The following is a 20,283-nucleotide window of genomic DNA, read 5'->3' on the forward strand; positions in this document are numbered from 1 at the left end:
TTTACTTAGCCACGGATGGCTGTCATTTCTTTTACACCCTTTTTTCCTCAGTGGAATATATTTATTTTGAAAGTTGTAAAATAACTCCCTAAATGAACACCACTGCTCATGTACCGTCTTACCCTTTAATCTATTTTCCCAGTCCACTTTAATCAATTCCGCTCTCATACCATCATAGTCTCCTTTATTCAAGCTCAGTACGCTTGTTTGAGAATCAACCTTCTCACCCTCTAATTGGATATGGAATTCAACCATGTTGTGGTCGCTCGTTCCAAGGGGATCCTTAACTAGGACATTATTAATTAATCCTGACTCATTACACAGGACCAGGTCCAAGGTTGCCTGCCCCCTTGTAGGATCAGTTACATACTGCTCAAGAAATCCATCCCTGATGCACTCAATGAACTCGTCCTCAAGGCTGCTCTGCCCAATTTGATTTGTCCAGTTAATATGATAATTAAAATCCCCCATAATTATGGCTGTTCCCTTATTACATGCCCCGACTATTTCCTGATTAATACTTCTTCCAGCAGAGTTGCAACTATTAGGAGGCCTATATACTACGCCCACTAATGTTTTTTTTCCCTTATTATTCCTTATCTCCACCCAAACTGTTTCATTATCTTGATGCTTTGTCCCAATATCATTTCTCTGTATTACAGTGATTCCTTCCTTTATTAACATAGCCACCCCACCTCCCCTTCCTTCCTGATTGTTAAATACCCTGGCATATTTAATTCCCAGTCGTTGTCACCCTGCAGCCATGTTTCTGTAATGGCCACAAGATCATACCCATACGTAGTTATTTGTGCCGTTAACTCGTCCATTTTGTTACGAATGCTACGTGCATTCAGATAAAGAACTTTCAAATCTGTTTTGTGACGCTTAGTTCCTGCTTTTTCCTTTTTTAACACTTTACCTATTACTCCATACCTTCTGTCCCTTCCTGTTACGCTTTCCTCTCTCTCCCTGCTCAGGTTCCCAACCCCCTGCCACTTTAGTTTAAACCCTCCCCAACAGCACTAGCAAACACTCCTCCTAGGACAGCGGTCCCGGCCCTGCCCAGGTGCAGACCGTCTGGTTTGTACTGGTCCCACCTCCCCCAGAACTGTTTCCAGTGTCCCAGGAATTTGAATCCCTCCCCCTTGCACCATTCCTCTTGCCACGTATTCATTTGAAATATCCTCCTATTTCTACTCTGACTAGCACGTGGCACTGGCAGCAATCCTGAGATTACTACCTTTGAGGTCCTATTTTTTAATTTACCTCCTAACTCCCTATATTCTGCTTTTAGGACCTCATCCCCTTTTTTACCTATATCGTTGGTGCCTATGTGCACCACGACAGCTGGCTGTTCGCCCTCCCCCTCCAAAATGTTCTGTAGCCGCTCCGAGACATCCTTGATCCTTGCACCAGGGAGGCAACACACCATCCTGGAGTCTCGGTTGCGGCCGCAGAAACGCCTGTCTATTCCCCTTACAATTGAGTCCCCTATCACTATAGCTCTGCCACTCTTTTTCCTCCCAGCCTGTGCAGCAGAGCTACCCGTGGTGCCAGGAAGTTGGCTGCTGCAGCCTTCCCCTGATCAGTCATCCCCCCCAACAGCATCCAAAGTGGCATATCTGTTTGAGAGGGGGATGGCCACAGGGGACCCCTGCACTCCCTGCCTGCACCTCTTACTCTTCCTGGTGGTCACCCATTCACTTCCTGCCTGTATACCCTTTACCTGCGGTGTGACCAACTCGCTAAACGTGCTATCCACGAGTTTCTCTGCATCGCGGATGCTCCACAGTGAGTCCACCCGCAGCTCCAGCTCCGAGATACGATCGGTCAGTAGCTGCAGGTGGACACACTTCCCGCACACATGGTCGGCAGGGACACTGGTAGTGTCCATGACTTCCCACATCTTGCAGGAGGAGCATATCACGGGTGCGAGGTCTGCTGCCATGACTTGCCTTAGCTTAGTTACCCCTTTTAAATTACGTTGAAATTAGAAAATGTTAACTATACTAGGGACCTAGGTTCACTAAAAAAAAACACTATCTGCTATAAAACCTGCAGATCTGCCCTTTCTTATTACTTTACTTACAGTAAAATGGTAGAAATACTCACCTGAACCTACTCACCAATCAGCTGCCTCCCCTGTGCCTCGTCACTTTCTGACTGGTGACGTCACCCCGAACTGCCGCTGGTCTCAGAGTCTCGCTCTCAGAGTAAGCTCTGGTCTCGCTCTCTCCCGCCGCTCACCGACTGGACTCTCGCTCTCTCCGCGCTGTTTATATCTCCGCTCTGGTCTCGCTCTCTCCCGCCGCTCACCGACTGAACTCTCGCTCTCTCCGCGCTGTTTTTATCCCCGCTCTGGTCTCGCTCTTTACCGCCGCTCACCGACTGGACTCTCGCTCTCTCCGCACTGTTTTTATCCCCGCTCTGGTCTCGCTCTTTACCGCCGCTCACCGACTGAACTCTCGCTCTCTCCGCGCTGTTTTTATCCCCGCTCTGGTCTCGCTCTCTCCCGCCGCTCTCCGCTCTCAGGTCCACTACCGCTCTGCAGGAAAAGCAAGGCAAAGCAGCACCTCCTTCCCCCACTTCACCAAACTCCCACACGTACCGAACTCTCAGCACACTGTGTTGTCAGCACACTGTGTTGTCCTCACACCGGCTGGCTGCGCAAAACGTGCCCTTCGGGAGCCCAGTGGCACTGCAGCAGCTTAAAAGCACCTTCGTAGGTGGCAAGTGAAGGCATTGAACGCTGTTACGTTGCAGCACTGCCCTTAACTACTTGCAGTCACATTGTAAACAGAAAAAAAAAATCATACAGCAAGCAGAGCATCAGCAGTGGCGTTAGTGATTGTAGCAGACACACATCGCATGTGGAGAGCCCTTCAGCCAACTTAATCATTGCCTCGCTGAGCTAAAAGAAGCATCGTTAGCCAGAAGGGAACACTAAACGTGCAATGCCATCAGCTAGGTCTGATGTGTAGTGGATTTGAAACCAATATGGAAATGTTGCTACGTTTTAAGGGCTTTTTTTTGTATAGTTGTTTTGGACAAAATTCCAGTATCTTTTCTACAATACGAAGAGCCGACACAGGCACGATGGGCCGAATGGCCTCCTTCTGTGCTGTAAGATTCCATGAGTTTTCTTTTTTTGCCCATCCCTAGTTACCACAACACCATTAAGAGTCAACCACATAGTGTGGAACTGGAGTCGTGTGTAGGCCAGGAGTGGCAGGTTTCCTTCCCTGAAGGGTGTTAGTGAACCAGTTGTGTTTCATGGATATTTTTTCTGGTGCCAACCCACAAAATTAATTCAAATTCACAACTTGCCTTGGTGGGATTAGCACTCACGACCTCTGGATCACTAATCCAGTAACATAAAAACGACACTGTCGTACCAGGACTATAAACCCAAAAACACAGCTGGTGTTTAGCTGGTTAGTACCTTTTTTTTGTGGCTGTTTCATCCCAAACAAAAGGTTAAGCTTTTCATGACTGATTGTTAAAGTTGCAAATTCGCAGCATTTCATCCTACTCACTGTTAGAATGGTTCAAGTTATTGCCAACAGTAAATTTCTATCAAGGAATGTAGACTGTACAGTTTTTGCAGATCATCTATTAGTCGTAAAAATGCTTTCCTGCAGGATTATTGCTCCCGTTACATTGAGTAAATGTCTTGGAAAAGTCAGATTGAATTTTCTTTTAATCCGATAAGCTATCAACTGATGTTTATCAGGTTCAGATTCCAAATAAAAGATTTCAAAAATGATGCTGAAGCCATAAGATAATTTGTACGTTTAAACAGTATTCTATCATGTTTCTCTGTTCCACTGTACAGTAAGTGCACCTCCCGTTGATTGAAGTGTGATGTGGAATTAGTGGATGCTCTTGAGGGTCCACATACCCTTATCTGTGGACACTCTTAGTATCATCGAATCATAGAAGGAGGAGGCCATTTGGACCATCGTCCTGTGCCGGCTCTTTGAAAGAGCTATCCAATTAGTCCCACTTCCTTGCCCTTTCCCTATAGCCCTTCACGTTTTTCCCCTTCAAGCATTTACCCAATTCCCTTTTGAAAGTTACTATTGAATCTGCTTTCACCGCCCTTTCGGGCAGTGCATTCCAGATCGTAGCAACTCTCTGCATAAAAAAAATTTCTCCTCATCTCGCCTCTCATTCTTTTGCCAATTACCTTAAATCTGTGTCCTCTGGTTACCAACCCTTCTGCCACTGACAACAGTGTAACACTTGAATTGACCAACAAGTGTAAAAGATAGAGTGGTGGAATCTTGCTCTTCACCAGGCTACTTTTTTTTTCCACTAAGGAGTCTGGAATTGGAAAGGGACGATTCCGCGTGTTTGGTGTGAGGAACGAGTTAGAAAAAAATTAAAATACTTGAAAACACTCAGCATCTGGTACAAGCTAAGGATATTAATACGAAGTAGACAAATACGTGATCTCATCCAGTTGGCAGCATTCGGGTTATGATCGTTCCTAGATGACATCAGCATTATTACACCTAACAAATTGGTTTGTGTAATTTCCCTTGAGACTGGCTTGTTAACAGGCAAAGATCCCAGTTTCTAATCTAAGCATTATGTAAGTGACAAAATGGATTTTGATAACAAAATGTGGAGAACATGCAGAATTGGGAACATTTTGGACTGAACGATAAATTCATTTAGAAAAAGTAAGAAATGGACAGTGGAATACAGACAGGGAAGGTGACAAATGTTCGGTCAAATTCTGAGGTTTATGTCTTGGGGGACTGGGTGGTGTAGCCATTAGTTCACTGTCTTTTCACTTGTACTTGGGCTCAAATCCAGGCCAGACTGATGGAGTCAACATATCCTTTCTCCGCCAGCTGCAAGGGTCTGGTGTAAATGCGATTAGGATCAGCTGTGCCACTGTGAAGAAGCACAAGGGCCAATAAAAGAGAGAGAAAAGTGGAGGATCAATCATTTTGGGTGGCTCCTACACACCTCCTGGAGGTCAGCTACAGAATAGCATCAATGGAGACCAATTAAGCATTGCCATGCAAGGAGACTGAGGGGAACGAAGGCTTGAAAATTAAATAATGGTATGCTAACATGTACATTTCTTTAGTAGGACGTAATCTGGTCTGACTTTGGGTTCCCTGGGAGAGATGGACGAGACAGCACACTGTGGATTGGCAGTGAAGCAGCAAACACCCCCTGTCACCTTGATTCTTACGGATGCAATCTAGTTTTGCAAGTACAAGGAAGGTACAGCAAAATTCATTTTAGATATCTTTCCCTGTTTTAAAATTTTTACTTCCGAACATATGAAATTGACGGGCAGGAAAAGACCAGCTGGTCCATCAAGCCTGCCCCACACTCATGGTAGTCGGACCATCATTGCTAAACACTTCTTCCCTCCACCACCACCCCCCTCCCGCTCCCCCCTCAGCCGTGTAATCTCCTGGGAGAGGCAAAAAAAAGAGAAAAAACCCAGGGCCAATAATGGAAAAAATCACTCTGGAGAATTCCAATCCGACCCCCTCAGGCAATTAAAACCAGTCCAGGACATCACATAGTACAAGTGTTACCTATAAAAAGATAACACTCCTCCCCCCACTGTCCCATGCTATTCATAGTTTGCTGACCGAGGTGGCGGGAAAACTACTTCCTCTTCCCACCATTGCTGTTCTATAAATGGCAATTAAGAGGAACACCACAGCGGTTTCCCCAGATATCTTAGTGAGTTTAAAAAAAACACTGAATCATGCAGAATGAAGGGCCCAGATTCAATTCCTGTTCTGTGCTGAGTTAGCAGATCTTTGTCAGAGCACCAGGTGGGGATTTACAGTTGACCTCCGCATCTCCTGGGGGCACAGAAGGAAAAAAAAGAAATGCTTGCATTTATATAACTCCTTTCACAACCTTAGGACGTCCCAAAGCGTTTACAACCAATTAAGTACTTTTGAAGCGTAGTCACTTTTGTAATGTAGGAAATGCGACAGCCAACTTGTACGCAGTATGATCCCACAAACAGCAGTGTGGTGATGACCAGATTATCTGTTTTATGGGTTGGTTTGACAGATGAATGTTGGGCAGGACACTGGGGTGGGAGGAGGAGGAGGAGGAGGAGGAATCACAACTGAGGAATGGGCAAAGGCATTAGATGGCTATTGGTGCTGATGGATCTGGATGACAGCAAGAGACATGCCTTTAGGAGAAAAGAGATAATTGGCAATTATAAAGAGAGGAAGCACAAGAATTGCCTTGGGTATTGAATTTCCTCTCCTGTTCTATAGAGAAACACTGACCCCCCTCGCTCTACTGTTCCAATTCAGAGTGTGGTCAAAAATTGGAAATTGTCAGGTTTGCGGGTGCAAAATATAAAGGTATTTGATAAAGGGCTGTATGGGGGATTGTTAATAAAATGTGGCACAAGATATTAAAGTGTATGGATAGTGTTGATTAATGGACAGAAAAGAGAGTGTTGGTTAATGAATTGTTTAGTACTGGAGGGATGTAAATCATGATGTCATGGGTCAGTGTTGGGATCACTGCACTTTTCATACATAAATCACTTGGGTATCAGGGCACAATATCCAAATTTGCACACAACACACAAATAGTGAGCATGATTAACTGTTAAGCAGGTTGTAAGTGACCTCGGGAGGACATAGACAGATTAGTAGATTGAGCACATAGATGTCTGATGAAACTTATTACGGAGAAATGTGAGGTGGTTTTAGGAGGAAGAATAAGGAGAGGAAATATATGCAAATAAAGTAGAGAAGCAGAGACTTAGTGGTTCAGATACACAAATCTTTAAAAGCACAGGTGCAACAGGCCGAACGGGCTCCTTCTGTGCTGTAAGATTCTGTGATTCCAACCCACACTGCCACTATTGTTTTAACAGGGTTTGGGGCACTGCCAGCATCACATAAGATTAATCTCTTCATAGTCTGATACTGATGTTGGATAACGTCCAGAATCTGTTTCACAATGCAAATTAACTAAATTAAATGTGTTGATCCAGTGCCAGTTTTCATCTGATCAATTTATGGGGCAAGCTTTGTGTCCGTGCCAATTTTGATGCATACCTGTATAAAACTGGAAGTTAACTTTTGACCAGATTACCCCATTCATGCTCCATCTGCCATTTGCTCTGACTGCCTTCAGAACAGGTGTAAGCATGTAAGTTATACTCCCCAAGAAAGAAATAAATGGAATTGCCTCACTGAGAGTGAGGATACAATCTGTGCGCAGTTTCATCTGTGTTCTTGGAGGTATACAAGAAGTCTAGAGATACAAGGATGTTACCAGAATTGAGAGGATGCAACTATCAGAAAAGTCTGAGCAGGCTGGGGCTCTTTTCTTTGGAGAAGAGAAGACGGAGAGGAGACCTGCTTAGAGGTTTTTAAAATTATGAAGGGGGTTCGATAGGGTGTTTGTGGAGAAACTATTCTCACTTGTTGGTGAATCCAGAACAAGGGGGGGGGGATAAATATAAGATAGCCACTAACAAATCAAATAAAGAATTTCTTTGCATAGAAATATGTGAGAATGTGGAACTCGTTGCCAGTGGAGTGGTTGAAGCAAATAGCACTGATGCATTTAAGGGGAGGCTCAATGATGAAAGAAGAAGAGAATTGAGGGGTACGGGGTGGGGGGGCAGTTGGGAAGAGGTGATTAAAGTGGAAGGAGGCTTGTGTGGAGTATAAACACCGGCATAGACCAGTTGGGTCGAATGGCCTGTTTCTGCGTTGTAGATTCCATGTCGACTCGGGTATCAAGTCCTGGTATGAAAAGAAAAACAAACTTGCATTTATATAGTGTTTTTCACATCGTTAGGACATGCCAAAATGCTTCACAGGAAGAGGTTTACAAAATTATGAGGGGTTGATTCTACTGATTGGTGAGTAGATAACTAGGGGATGTAAATTGAAGATCACCAAAAGGACAAGAGGAGAGGTTAGGAGGTGGAATGTTACAGTGATGGAAGCAGAATCCATAATACCTTTTAAGAGAAGTGGATATATAGTTAATAAATAAAAATTCAAAATGGTATGGGGAGAGGGCAGGGCAATGGATTAAGCAGGTGGCTCGCTCAGAGAACCAGGACAGGTACGATGGGCAGAATGGCTGCCTTTGGTGCTGTAAAACTCTATGTCTTGCTTTGAATGTGCTTTCTCAAACCTGACCAGTCTTCAGGACAATTGGCAAATAAGTACTGGGGCTGAGATATTGCGAAAACCGCATACACAAACTGAATTTTGGAGAGAATACTGAGTACTAGTTGGTCCCACTTGTAATTGCTGACTGTTCTCAGGAAGAGCACTGCAATTTTGCAGTGATGCAAATTTTAATGAGATAGTAAATGAATAGAAGAGGGGAGAAAAGACAATGTAAATTGTTGGGTATTTTATAGTTTTTTTTATCGGTTTAGTAGAGAGAGTCCCATTTACAGATTCTTATTGTGTTGTTTTATGCAAGATTTGCAAGAAAGACTTGCATTTATATCGCGCCTTTCACAACCTCAACCAATGAAGTACTTTGAAGTGCAGTCACTATTGTAATATTTGAAACGTGGCAGCCAATTTGCGCACATCAAGGTCCCACAAACAGTAATGTGATAATGACCAGTTGGTCTGTTTTTTTTTTTAAGTGATGTTGGTTGAAGGATAAATATTGTTCTTCAAAATAGTGCCATGGGATCTTTTATACCCACCTCAGAGGGAAGATAGGGCCTCGATTTAATATCTAATCTGAAAGAAGACACCTCCGACAGTGCAGCATTCCCTCAGCATTGTACTGGAGTGTCAGCCTAAATTATACTCGTACATTCGTAGAGAATAGACTGAGGATAAATATTGGTGATGTACACAAAACCATTTTTTCCAACTGTAAGATTTTTTTTCTCCCAATTTCCCCTGAACTTTTGACTCCATGGCACCCCCCCCCCCCATTTTACCCCTTTTTAAAATTTGTTGTCTGGATGTGGGTGACGATGGCAAAGCCGATATTTATTGCCCATCCCTGGTTGCCCTGAGCAAGTGGTGGTGGGCCGCCGCCTTGAACTGCTGCAGTTCTTGTGCTGGTGAAGTTTCTGTGATGGTGTTAAGACAGGGAATTCTAAGATATTAACCCAACAATGATCAAGGGAATGGCAGTGTGTGTTCAAGTCAGGATAGTGTGTGACTTGGAGGCGGTGGTGTTTCTTTCACTTTGCTGCTCTTGTCCTTCTCGGTGTTGGACTTAAATGTAGGGCATGATTAAGAAGTTTGCAGATGATACAAAAATTGGCTGTGTGGTTGATAGCGAAGAGGAAAGCTATAGACTTCAAGAAGATATCAGTGGATTGGTCAGGTGGGCAGAAAAGTGTGAAATGGAATTCAATCCGGAGAAGTGTGTGGTAATGTATTTGGGGAGGGCAAGGGAGTACACAATAAATGGGAGGATACTGAAAGGTGTAGAGGAACAAAGGGACCTTGGAGTGCATGTCCACAGATCCCTGAAGGTAGCAGGACAGGTAGATAAGGTGGTTAAAAAGGCATATGGAATACTTTCCTTTATTAGTTGAGACATAGAACATAAGAGCAGAGAGGTTATGCTAGAACTGTATAAAACACTAGTTAGGCCACAGCTTGAGTACTGCGCACAGTTCTGGTCACCACATTACAGGAAGGATGTAATTACACCAGAGAGGGTACAGAGGAGAGTTGTGAGGATGTTGCCAGGACTGGAGAATTTTAGGTATGAGGAAAGATTGGATAGGCTGGGGTTGTCCTCATTGGAACAGAGGAGGCTGAGGGGTGATTTAATTGAGGTGTACAAAATTATGAGGGGCCTAGATAGAGTGGATAGGGAGGACCTATTTTCCTTAGCAGAGAGGTCAATAACCAGGGGGCATAAATTTAAAGTAATTGGGTAGAAGGATTAGAGGGGAGCTGAGGAAACTTTTTTTCACTCAGAGGGTGATAGCGGTCTGGCACTCACTGCCTAAAAGGGTGGTAGAGGCAGAAACCCTCAACTCATTTAAAAAGTACCTGGATGTGCACTTGAAGTGCCGCGACCTACAAGGCTACGGACCAAGTGCTGGAAAGTGGGATTAGGCCGGGTGGCTCATTTTTGGCCAATGTGGACACGATGGGCTGAATGGCCTCCTCCTGTACCATAAATTTGCTATGATTCTATGGTGAATGCAGGGTAGGGACGTGCTGTCGAAGCAAGCTTGATGAGTTGCCGCAATGGGTCCTGTGGACAGTACATACTGCAGTCAGAGTGCACTGGTGCATACTGAATGGCAGGGGCATCGGTCAAGTGAACTGCAGCAACTCGCCAAGCTTGCTTCAGTAGCTTCTCCCTCCCTTGTGACGTTTACCACTGAGAAGGACAAGAACAGCAATGTCTTGGGAACCCCATAACCTCCAAGTTGCCCTCTTGAGTTGCACACCATCCTGACTTGGACACATATCACCATTCATTCATCGTCGCTGGGACAATATCCTAGAATTCCTTACCATCGCGGGAACACAATCATCACAGGGACTGCAGCGGTTCAAGAAGGCAGCCTTTCTCAGGGCACCTAGGGATGGGCAATAAATGTGGCCTTTCCAGTGATGCCCACATCCTGAGAGCAAATTGAAGAAAAAAGAGGGCTTTCAAAGAACCTTTCTGTTCTGAAGATAAGTTAGATGGGAAAATTCACAAAAAATTTTTTTTTTTTCTTCTGGTGGGGGGGGTGGGGGGGTATATTAGTGGGAACAGGGAGTGTCAGATGCTATGATTGATCCTATAAAGAGTTTTACAGCATTGTTTTTCGAGACAAGGGCAGTCTATTAGGAGCAGGAGTAGGCTATTCACCCTCTCGAGCCTGTTCTGCTATTCAATTAGATCATGGCTGATCTGTACCTTAATTCCATTTACCCGTCTTAGTTTTATATTCCTTAATATCCTTGTGAAACAAAAGTCTTATCAATCTCCATTTTGAAATTTTCAATTGACCCCCAGCCTCAACAGATTTTTGGGGGAAGAGTTCCAGATTTCCACTACCCTTTGTGTGAAGAAGTGCTTCCTGACATCACCCCTGAATGGCCTACCTCTAATTTTAAGGTTATGCCCCCTTGTTCTGGACGCCCCCACCAGGGGAAATAGTTCCTCTCTATCGACCCTATCAAATCCTTTAATCCTCTTAAACATCTCAATTAGTTCACCCATTAATCTTCTATACTCAATGGAATACCAAGCCTTATTATTATTAATTGATCACAATTAAAGTATCAGTAGTTCAAGAAAGTGGATGCTACTAGAATAGAGAAGTTGCAGTTTTATCACAATTATGAGGGTAGTTTTGCCTAGCTCAAAAGAGGGAACATTCTGGTTTGTATGAGGAGCGAATTGGGCTGCATTGTAGATTTAACTAAATTGCATTGGTTGTGTACAATCTGCTTGGTTTATGTAATTTCTCCCTCCAGGGCTTCAAACTCTCTTTCAAGATTCTGAATCTGTTTCAACTTTGAATTTTTTGTGAGTAGATGCATAGTAATGACTGCACCTCTGAGGAAGCTTTGGCCGTCTCCCATAGGAATGTGGGAGATACATCTGGAGTGCTGTTATTATGTAAGAAGCCTGTTACTTGCTCTGTTTAAAAGGGTCAGAAATTTAGCTTTGGTTGAACAAAGCAGTGGGGACGGTTGCCTCATCCACTGGGGTGAGGGAAGAAGAAATTGGACAGTGATCTAAAAAGATTGTCTGCTGATTGTTTAGACGAACTGCCCTGGTGCAGCTTGGGCAGGTGACTTTGAAGTCATTAAAGAGATCATTTCGAAAATTACAAATCGTATGGCGGTGAATGAAAGGGAAGACTTGTTCCTGTGTAGTGCAGCAATCTCCAAACATCTATCAGACCTATCTCTTGTGCCAAGTCTCAAATGCGGTTGGAGATTCTGGCAATGATTTACCGGATTTGTCCAGGCTCGGGTTTGTGACCGAGTTTAAATCCCCTCCCACTGCACATGGATCCTTAGTGAACTGGAGTAAAATAGCTGTAAACTGAGGCAGAATAAGATCTGAACACATTTTGAGGTGTCAGTATTTGCGATTTAAATCCATTTTAATCCTAGTTTACCTGACATCACAATCATTGTAAGAGGTCAAAATGATAGAAGGAAAGGATTTTCTGCAAATGCATATTGAAATCTGCCAACCATCTCCCCCGTTCATCCTCTTTTCTCACCAGAATAACTTATTTTATTCCCAATCCTTTAAAGGTCTTACATCAGACGCCATTACCCCACTGAAAGGTTGGGCAGATAGCTTGCTTCACCCCCTTCCCCGACAATATGCATTCATTTTTTTTAAAAAAGGAAGCTACAGTTTATGTTTGAGTCTGCTGAGCTCTTGACTCTCTGGAGAAGGGTCCTTTGCTGTAGAGCCAATTTGCTGAAAATCGACAGCTTTTAACAATTATCTCTTCAGTTCAGAGACAGGATGGTGCAGTGGTTTAGAATGTTGTCTATTCATTGCTGAGACCTGGATTTAAATACAGCCCAGACTAATTGGCTGAAAGTTTCCTTTAGCTAGTTGCAGTAGGTGAAATGAGTTTAGGGCATTCTTAAGTCAGAAAATAGTAAGCATGGTGCCACAGCATAAAATTGCTCTAATTTGACACTTAAATTGTCAATTTCACTCGAAGTGATTGTAAGGTGTGGGAGGTAAAAATAAAATCATTAGGTCTTCTGAGGCTTTGGTTGAAGCTTAAGGAGAGCTTTACTCTGTGTGATGCCTGTACTGGGAAGGTGTCTGATGCCGATATTAGACGCTCAAATGAAAAAGCAATATATTCCCAGTGGTCAAGTCCCTCACCTTAAATGCACACAAAAATGTACCAAAGAAGTTCACAATATAAGAAATATAAATGTATATTTTGATTGGGGGTGGGGTGTGGTGAGTTGGTTCAGCATTTTGAGTGCTATTGTGTAAAGCAACAGCACTGCAGAATGCAGGATCCATTTACTCCCCCCACAATCCTGAATTGCCAGCCTCGGCTAGGCGGAGAGATGCCAAGCAGAGGCCAGGTGCCACTTACGGTGATGGAAGGACAATTGGAGTGAGAGTAGTCCCACGGCTGCTGTTGCGCACCTCCTAGCGTCAGAGCGACACTGGCCTTAGGAGAAAGTTTGCCACTTGCCCTTTCAGCTGGAGACTATACATGGCTCCTAGAGACAGGGCGGTAAGTTTCAAGAAAAAGAACTTTTAAGTATTATACACAAGAAAACAATTTTTTTTTGTTGGAATAATTTAAGGACTTTTGTTTTATATATTTGCAGAAAAAGATGGCACCTTTTCCCCCCAGAAGACACTTCCTTACTTTATCCCACCAGAATTCCGTATGAAGAGTCCAGTATATTTAGCAGTGTGAACGTGGTCAACCCTGATTTGGAGCACTTCCCTCGATTTCGTGGTGCCAGGCCGCACGTTGTGACCTTGAGGCCAGGAGAGGTAAGATTGTGCTTTTTTGCCAGAACTTAAGTTCCAGAGTGTTGGACTGTCATTGTGAACAATGTGCTGCAGTGCGCTCCACTTCTCGGTTTTAGTTGCAGTGGTCCTTTAGAGCTGTGCTACAAATAAAAACGGTTCTTAAAAAAAATACTTGCAATTATGTTGTGTCTTATCGCTTCAATAGAATGTCTGACTTTCACATAATGGATGACCTTACTTTTAAGCAGTAGTTTAGCGAGCAGCCCTCATAGAGCAATATACCAGTGTCTTCAGGAGAGGAATGAGGTGTTTTTAAATAAAGAATGTTTTCTGGATCTGGGCAGTGCAGGCAAGGCTGCATTTATTTCCCATCCCTAGTTACCCTGAGAAGCTGGTGGTGGGTCTTGTTGGGCCACTTCAGAGGGCATTCCATGAGTGCCAGCAGCTCTCCAGTGTCTTGATCTCACCTCATTAACCATTCCTTCTGTGTAAACCCAGACAGCAGGTGTTGGCTGGGTATTTCTCCATGGGGGAGGGGGGCATTACAGCTGAGCCTGAGCCTGATCCTGATCCCGTGCTCACTCAAAGTCCAAAAGTATGCAATTCCACTACGGGTCACTGGATAGCAATCAGGAAATCCTCCCTGCTCCCCTCACCAACTTAGCTCAGAATTGATGAGACGTCCTCTACAGTTGAAATTGGGCCATTGGGATCGAATTTGGGACCTATCTTGGTACCACACCACATGGTGCATTCATTCATTTGAGCCATTTGGGAGCCTAATAGTTATGGTGCAGTGAAATCACCCTGTCTTGATTTCACCTTGTTCTTACTCTATATAGTTGGCTAAAAACCACAGTAACATTCAACTTTTAGATTTATTATGGCTTAGAACATTGTTGCTGTACTATCCAGAATTTGGGACGGTTACAAGAAAGACAAAATATGTTTGAGAAGATCTCCACTGCCTACATTTTTTAGTGATATTGAAATAGGCCAAAGCCCTGTAGGCCAAGACCGGAGAGAAGCTGCAGTTTTAAGACAGGCATATATGGTTGGGCAGTTGTTATATGTTTGAATATCCTCCTTTTGTAATACATTTGTCATCATTTAGACAGAGACATCTGTGAACTGCAGTATGAACTTGGCATGGCCACAAAGACCCCAAACATTTTATGGTGAAAACAAACCAATTAAACATTTGACATGCACTGAGAGTGCACATTCCGTATGGGCAAGGGCAGTCATTTTTTTTATGTCTATGTTGAAATCGACTGGGAAAAAAATCAGTTTTGTTGCATGAATTTCATTGTGATCCTTTTCTGTGTCAAATGTTGGAATGTGGGGTCTGTGTAACTTATGGTAGCTCAGAATCTTGAGCAGTAGCTTCCAACCAAACCTTAGGGCTGCATTAATTAATTTGCTTTTGTCAGTTTCTAATGAGGCTTGTAGATGTGAGTGAGGATTTCCTTAGGGAAGTGAGAGACATTTTGCGCGGCTGGAGAGATGGTGCAGGAGGGAGGGCTTTATATTCCTGGGGCGTTGGGACCACTTCTGGGGAAGGTGGGACCTGTACAGGCTGGACGGGTTGATACCTCAACGGAGCTGGGACCAATATCCTCGTGAGGAGGTTCGCTAATGCTGTGGGGGTGGGGGGGGTTAAACTAATTTGGCAGGGGGAATGGGCACCAGGATGTAGCAATGGATAGGGAGAAACCAGGGGCACAAAGGATTGGGGGAGATAAATAGCACTAAAGCAAGTAATAGTACAGTATTAGGTGGGATCAGACTAAGAGAGAGTACAACTTGAAATAACTTGTGCTAAATTTCCAACAGCTAAAAGAAAGAAAGAACTTGCATTTATATAGCGCCTTTCACAGCTTCGGGACGTCCCAAAGCGCTTTATAGCCAAAGTAGTCACTGTTGTAGGGTAGGAAACGCGGCAGCCAATTTGCACATGGCAAGGTCCCACAAACAGCAATGTGATAATGACCAGATAATCTGTTTTTAGTGATGTTGGTTCAGGGATAAATATTGACCAGGGGTGAAACCCCCTGCTCTTCTTCAAAATAGTGCCATGAGATCTTTTACCTGAGAGGGCAGACGGGGCCTCGTTTTAATGTCTCACCTGGAAGGCAGCACCTCCAAAAGTGCAGCACACCCTCAGTACTGCACTGGGGTATCGGCTTAGATTTTGTGCTCAAGTCCCTGGAGTGGGACTTGAACCCACAACCTTCTGATTCGGAGACAAGAGTGCTGCCCACTGAGCCACGGCTGACATCATGGTTTCACCAGAAAGGCAATGGTGAGGAACAGAAAAACTGAATAAAATTTACTTTAATGTAATGTTTCGTGGTCAGCCGAGCCTAGGGTTGGAGGGGTGAGACTGCAACTGATTGGAGCCCCGTCCTTTCACCTCTAAGGCCAGTGCTTTGGAATAATGGGAAATCTTACTTCAGAAAAAGGAAAAAAAAACTTCTCGCTTGTCTTAGCCTTTGCACAGTACAGTCTCAGAATGAAGTTTTGTGATTTGCCTAGCTGAAGGCTTTCCAAGCACGTGCACTTGCAGGAGGAAAATAAATTTTAAAAAACAAATGACTTTGTTAACAGCAACCGCTTATTCGACCCATTTAACCTTTGGAAATTGTTCATTATGTTATTTGAAGTGCGATGCTGCATCAAAGAGCTGCAGCATCCCAAAGTTCATAGAATCATACAGCACAGAAGCAGGCCATTTGGCCTATTGTGCCTGTGGCTGGCTTTGTGAAAGAGCTATCCAATTAGTCCCACTCCCTTGCCCTTTCCCCACAGCCCTATAAATGTTTCCTTTTTAAGTATTTATCCAATTCCCTTTTGAATGTTACTATTAAGTCTGCATCCATCACCTTTTCAGGCCGTGCATTCCAGATCGTAACAACTCGCTGAGTAAAAGAAATTCTCCTCACCTCCCCCTGACTTTTTTGCCAATTTTCTTAAATCTGTGTCCTCTGGTTACCGACCCTCCCACCAGTGGCACCAGTTTCTCCCCATCTACTCTATCAAAACCCCTCATAATTTTGAACACCTCTATTAAATCTCCCCTTAATCTCCTCTGCTGTAAGGAGAACAATCCTAGTTGTGTTGACTTTCGTCACATGCTGGTTTGGGTAGGAATTCAAGGTAGCATTGACTGGGGCTGGCAGGGAGGAGAGGCATGGAAATATCATGCTGGTCGCACCATGGCTTTTTAAATCGAGTTGAATTTTTTTGCAGTGGAGTTGGAAACCATGCAGTTTCAGTACTTGCTCTGCTCACCCCTCCGTTCTGCCTTTGTGAGTGGCTGGTACCGGGAGGTGAGGATCGGGGGAGACAACAGTGGGAGCGCACAGATTGCACATTGCTAAAAACTTCAGACAGAGGGCACAAGAAATCAGATGTTGGAAAAATATTGGAGGCGGCAGTCTTTATTGTTTACCCAGTCACAAGGACAGGTTAATTGCACTTCATGATTTGAAACTAGTGTTTTTATTATTGTAATTGTTCTATCATCACAACAAATTAGCCTTGTAGTATTTAGTGTGTGCGGTACAGTGATACTGAGCCAGCCTTACAACATAGCGTGGGCTGTCAATGATCATGTGGACGGTTTTTTTTTGTGATGTTTTTCCCTTCCCTTTCCTGCCATTGTGCACAAGTTATTTTTTTGTCAGTTCATCAGTATGATACAAATTTCAGTCGTGTGTTCAAACACAGTTTAATCCATTGAGTGATGTATAGAATTAATTTCTCATTCATTTAAGCTTATTTTACAAAAGTGTATGAAAATTACTTTCTGAAATGTGACAGTAAATTAGAAAGCTTGAATTACGATTTACTAAATGGTGGTGGTGGGGGGATGGGGAAGAAAGGCATCGTTCTGAGTATAAACTGAGTGCTACAAAATCCACAGTAGATACAGTTGTGAAATATCATGTTTTGTGCATTAACATGATGGATGGCATTGCTCATTTATGGTAATTTCAGACAACATCTTAATGAAGACTAGTTAATTTTGATAATATTTGACAAGAAACCCTACGTGCAGATCAACAATTTCTGAATGCTGAAACATAACATTTTTTTGCTATTATGTAAACCAGAAAAATATTGATGTAAGAATATGGGAACAAGAGTGGATGATTCATCCATCCAACTTGCTGGTCATTTATGTCTTTTGGACTCCTAGGGACCATTTATTTTTAACTCTTCTCTGTCCTAACCCCATTTACTTGCAACTACATTAGGAATTAGTGCAGTTGTGTTTTGATTTCTTCAACGTTTCGGTGGCTTGCAATTTTTTTATGACTTTCACAACCTCAGGATGTCTCAAAGCTTCACATCCAATTAAGTATCTTGAAACGTGGTCACTGTTGTAATGTAGGAAATGCAGCAGCCAATTTGCGCACAGCAAGGTCCCACAAACAGCAATGAGATAATGACCAGATAATCTGTTTCATGATGTTGGTTAAGGGATAAATATTGGCCAGGACACTGGGGTGTTCTCCCCTGCTCTTCTTCGAATTGTGCCATGGGATCTTTTATGTCCACCTGAGAGGGCAGACGGGGCCTCGGTTTAATTTCTCAATCGAAAGACAGCGTCTCCGACAGTGCAGCACTCCCACTGTACTGCACTGGAACATCAGCCTAGACTTTGTTCTCAAATTTCTGGAGTGGGACTTGAGCCCACAACCTTCTGACTCGGAGGCGAGAGTGATACATTTAATTTGTAAAAGCTAAGTAAATGTCACAAACTGGATAGCCCGGTGGTGAAGGATAGAATACTAGAGCCTGGTCTTCAGTTGCTTCTAAGCCTTTATTCACAGAGAGCCACATTACCACCCCCTAGATAAGCTCTCATATAAATGGATATGAGAGTCTCCAATTGATACCTGAATACAATTAACACGAATTGATATTATTCACACGGATACAATTAACAGATTCCCTTCTCTCTTTAAATAAAAAAATTAAACTATAAAAATCAAAAACTTCCATACTCTGTACAACTTATACTATTTAAAGCATTACATTGTGAGGCGACCCTTCTCAAGGACCAATAATAATTTCTTTGTACAGTGATTAGTACTTGCAGCAATTTGCTGACCATTGAAAACCATTGGGTACGGTTCTGCTGGAATCAAGGTTTTGTATTTCATTTGTTACACCTGAATCAGCTATTGTGCTGAATGGGATGCAATTGGGCAGAGGGCGAGTGTGAATACAGTGATCACTTGTATTGGGTGTGTATTGAGGTGCATTTTCTGCCTGTCACATTTCAAGTGTGCTTTTAAATTTCAAGGCCACAATTTCTTTTAAAAAAGTATAAAGGAAAGAAAGTGCAGTTGTTTGGAATGTACAGAGAAACTCTCCAGGAACAGAAAATACCAGAGTCAGAATCTCTGCAGCCTCTTTAAAACAAACCCCTACCAGTAATACTTAAATAAGACAAGCAAACCTGCAGCCTGAATAGATGTTAGACTCTAAATGAACACAGCCAGTGTTTAATTAACAGCAATTAGACTTTTGCGCCCTTGAAGGGTCATAACTTTACCCCCCCAGCAACAAAATATGTTTTGCATTTCATAGCAGAACACTGTTGTCCTTTAGCTTCCTCAGAGTAATAACATGTGCTAGTGTATATGTAAAGAATAACACAGATTGGATGGTGTCTTAAGCTAGTAACACATCTTGGATTGAAATGATTTTTAAAGACTGCTGCTTAGGCAGCATGTAGTCTTGGTTATTCTGAAAGCAGCTGGCCCGGTGCTGGCAGCGTTCAGGGCAGCCCAATTTCAGGAAGGGGTCCTGAAATAGGCCCACTATTTACATATGCAAAGGGACAAAACGCCTGTTTCAGTTGCAGGACCTGGATGCCTATACTTCATCCTTTACCAATATGGTGAGCGGCCCTCTTCCGGCATGGAATGTGCGTGCCCAGGGCGTCCACCAAATTAGACGCTTAGGCGCCCGCTTTAAACCTGTAAAACGGGTGCGGCGTCAACAAAATTCTAGGCCTATAGGTTTGCATTACGCCGTTAACTGTTGTGTTCCTCTCCTGGATTGTCCATTGTGTTGCAATACTGAGTCAGTGCCCTGCTGGGAAGCGATATAAACACCAAGGGAAGAGGCTGACTGTGACACTTCATTGTAGGGTCTGACAATACCTCAGACTTAGTCCCCCCTCTTCTCCCACCACCCCCCCCCCCCACCTCTTTTCCCCCCCCCCCCCCGCCTCTTTCTCCCCCCCCGCCTCTTTCTCCCCCCCCGCCTCTTTCTCCCCCCCCGCCTCTTTCTCCCCCCCCCGCCTCTTTCTCCCCCCCCGCCTCTTTCTCCCCCCCCGCCTCTTTCTCCCCCCCCGCCTCTTTCTCCCCCCCCGCCTCTTTCTCCCCCCCCGCCTCTTTCTCCCCCCCCGCCTCTTTCTCCCCCCCCCCGCCTCTTTCTCCCCCCCCCCGCCTCTTTCTCCCCCCCCCGCCTCTTTCTCCCCCCCCCGCCTCTTTCTCCCCCCCCGCCTCTTTCTCCCCCCCCCGCCTCTTTCTCCCCCCCCGCCTCTTTCTCCCCCCCCGCCTCTTTCTCCCCCCCCCGCCTCTTTCTCCCCCCCCCGCCTCTTTCTCCCCCCCCCGCCTCTTTCTCCCTCCCCCCCCCGCCTCTTTCTCCCTCCCCCCCCCGCCTCTTTCTCCCTCCCCCCCCCGCCTCTTTCTCCCTCCCCCCCGCCTCTTTCTCCCTCCCCCCCCGCCTCTTTCTCCCTCCCCCCCACCCCAAGTATTGCACACAAATCGATGCCTATGATTGAATGACCTGACCACACAGTGACAC

General features: G+C 44.3%; 1 protein-coding gene across 1 annotated transcript in view; it reads left to right on the forward strand.

Moving 5' to 3' along the window:
* hspbap1 (hspb associated protein 1) overlaps positions 1-20,283 on the forward strand; it is a 77,738-nt gene that overhangs the window by 37,680 nt on the left and 19,775 nt on the right. The window contains exons 4-5 of the mRNA XM_067987083.1: positions 5,108-5,244; positions 13,302-13,473. Of these exons, the coding sequence (XP_067843184.1) occupies positions 5,108-5,244; positions 13,302-13,473 (309 nt within the window). The remainder of the gene's footprint in view (positions 1-5,107; positions 5,245-13,301; positions 13,474-20,283) is intronic.

Source organism: Heptranchias perlo, chromosome 7 (assembly GCF_035084215.1).
Source record: "Heptranchias perlo isolate sHepPer1 chromosome 7, sHepPer1.hap1, whole genome shotgun sequence".
NCBI classification, from domain to species: domain Eukaryota; kingdom Metazoa; phylum Chordata; class Chondrichthyes; order Hexanchiformes; family Hexanchidae; genus Heptranchias; species Heptranchias perlo.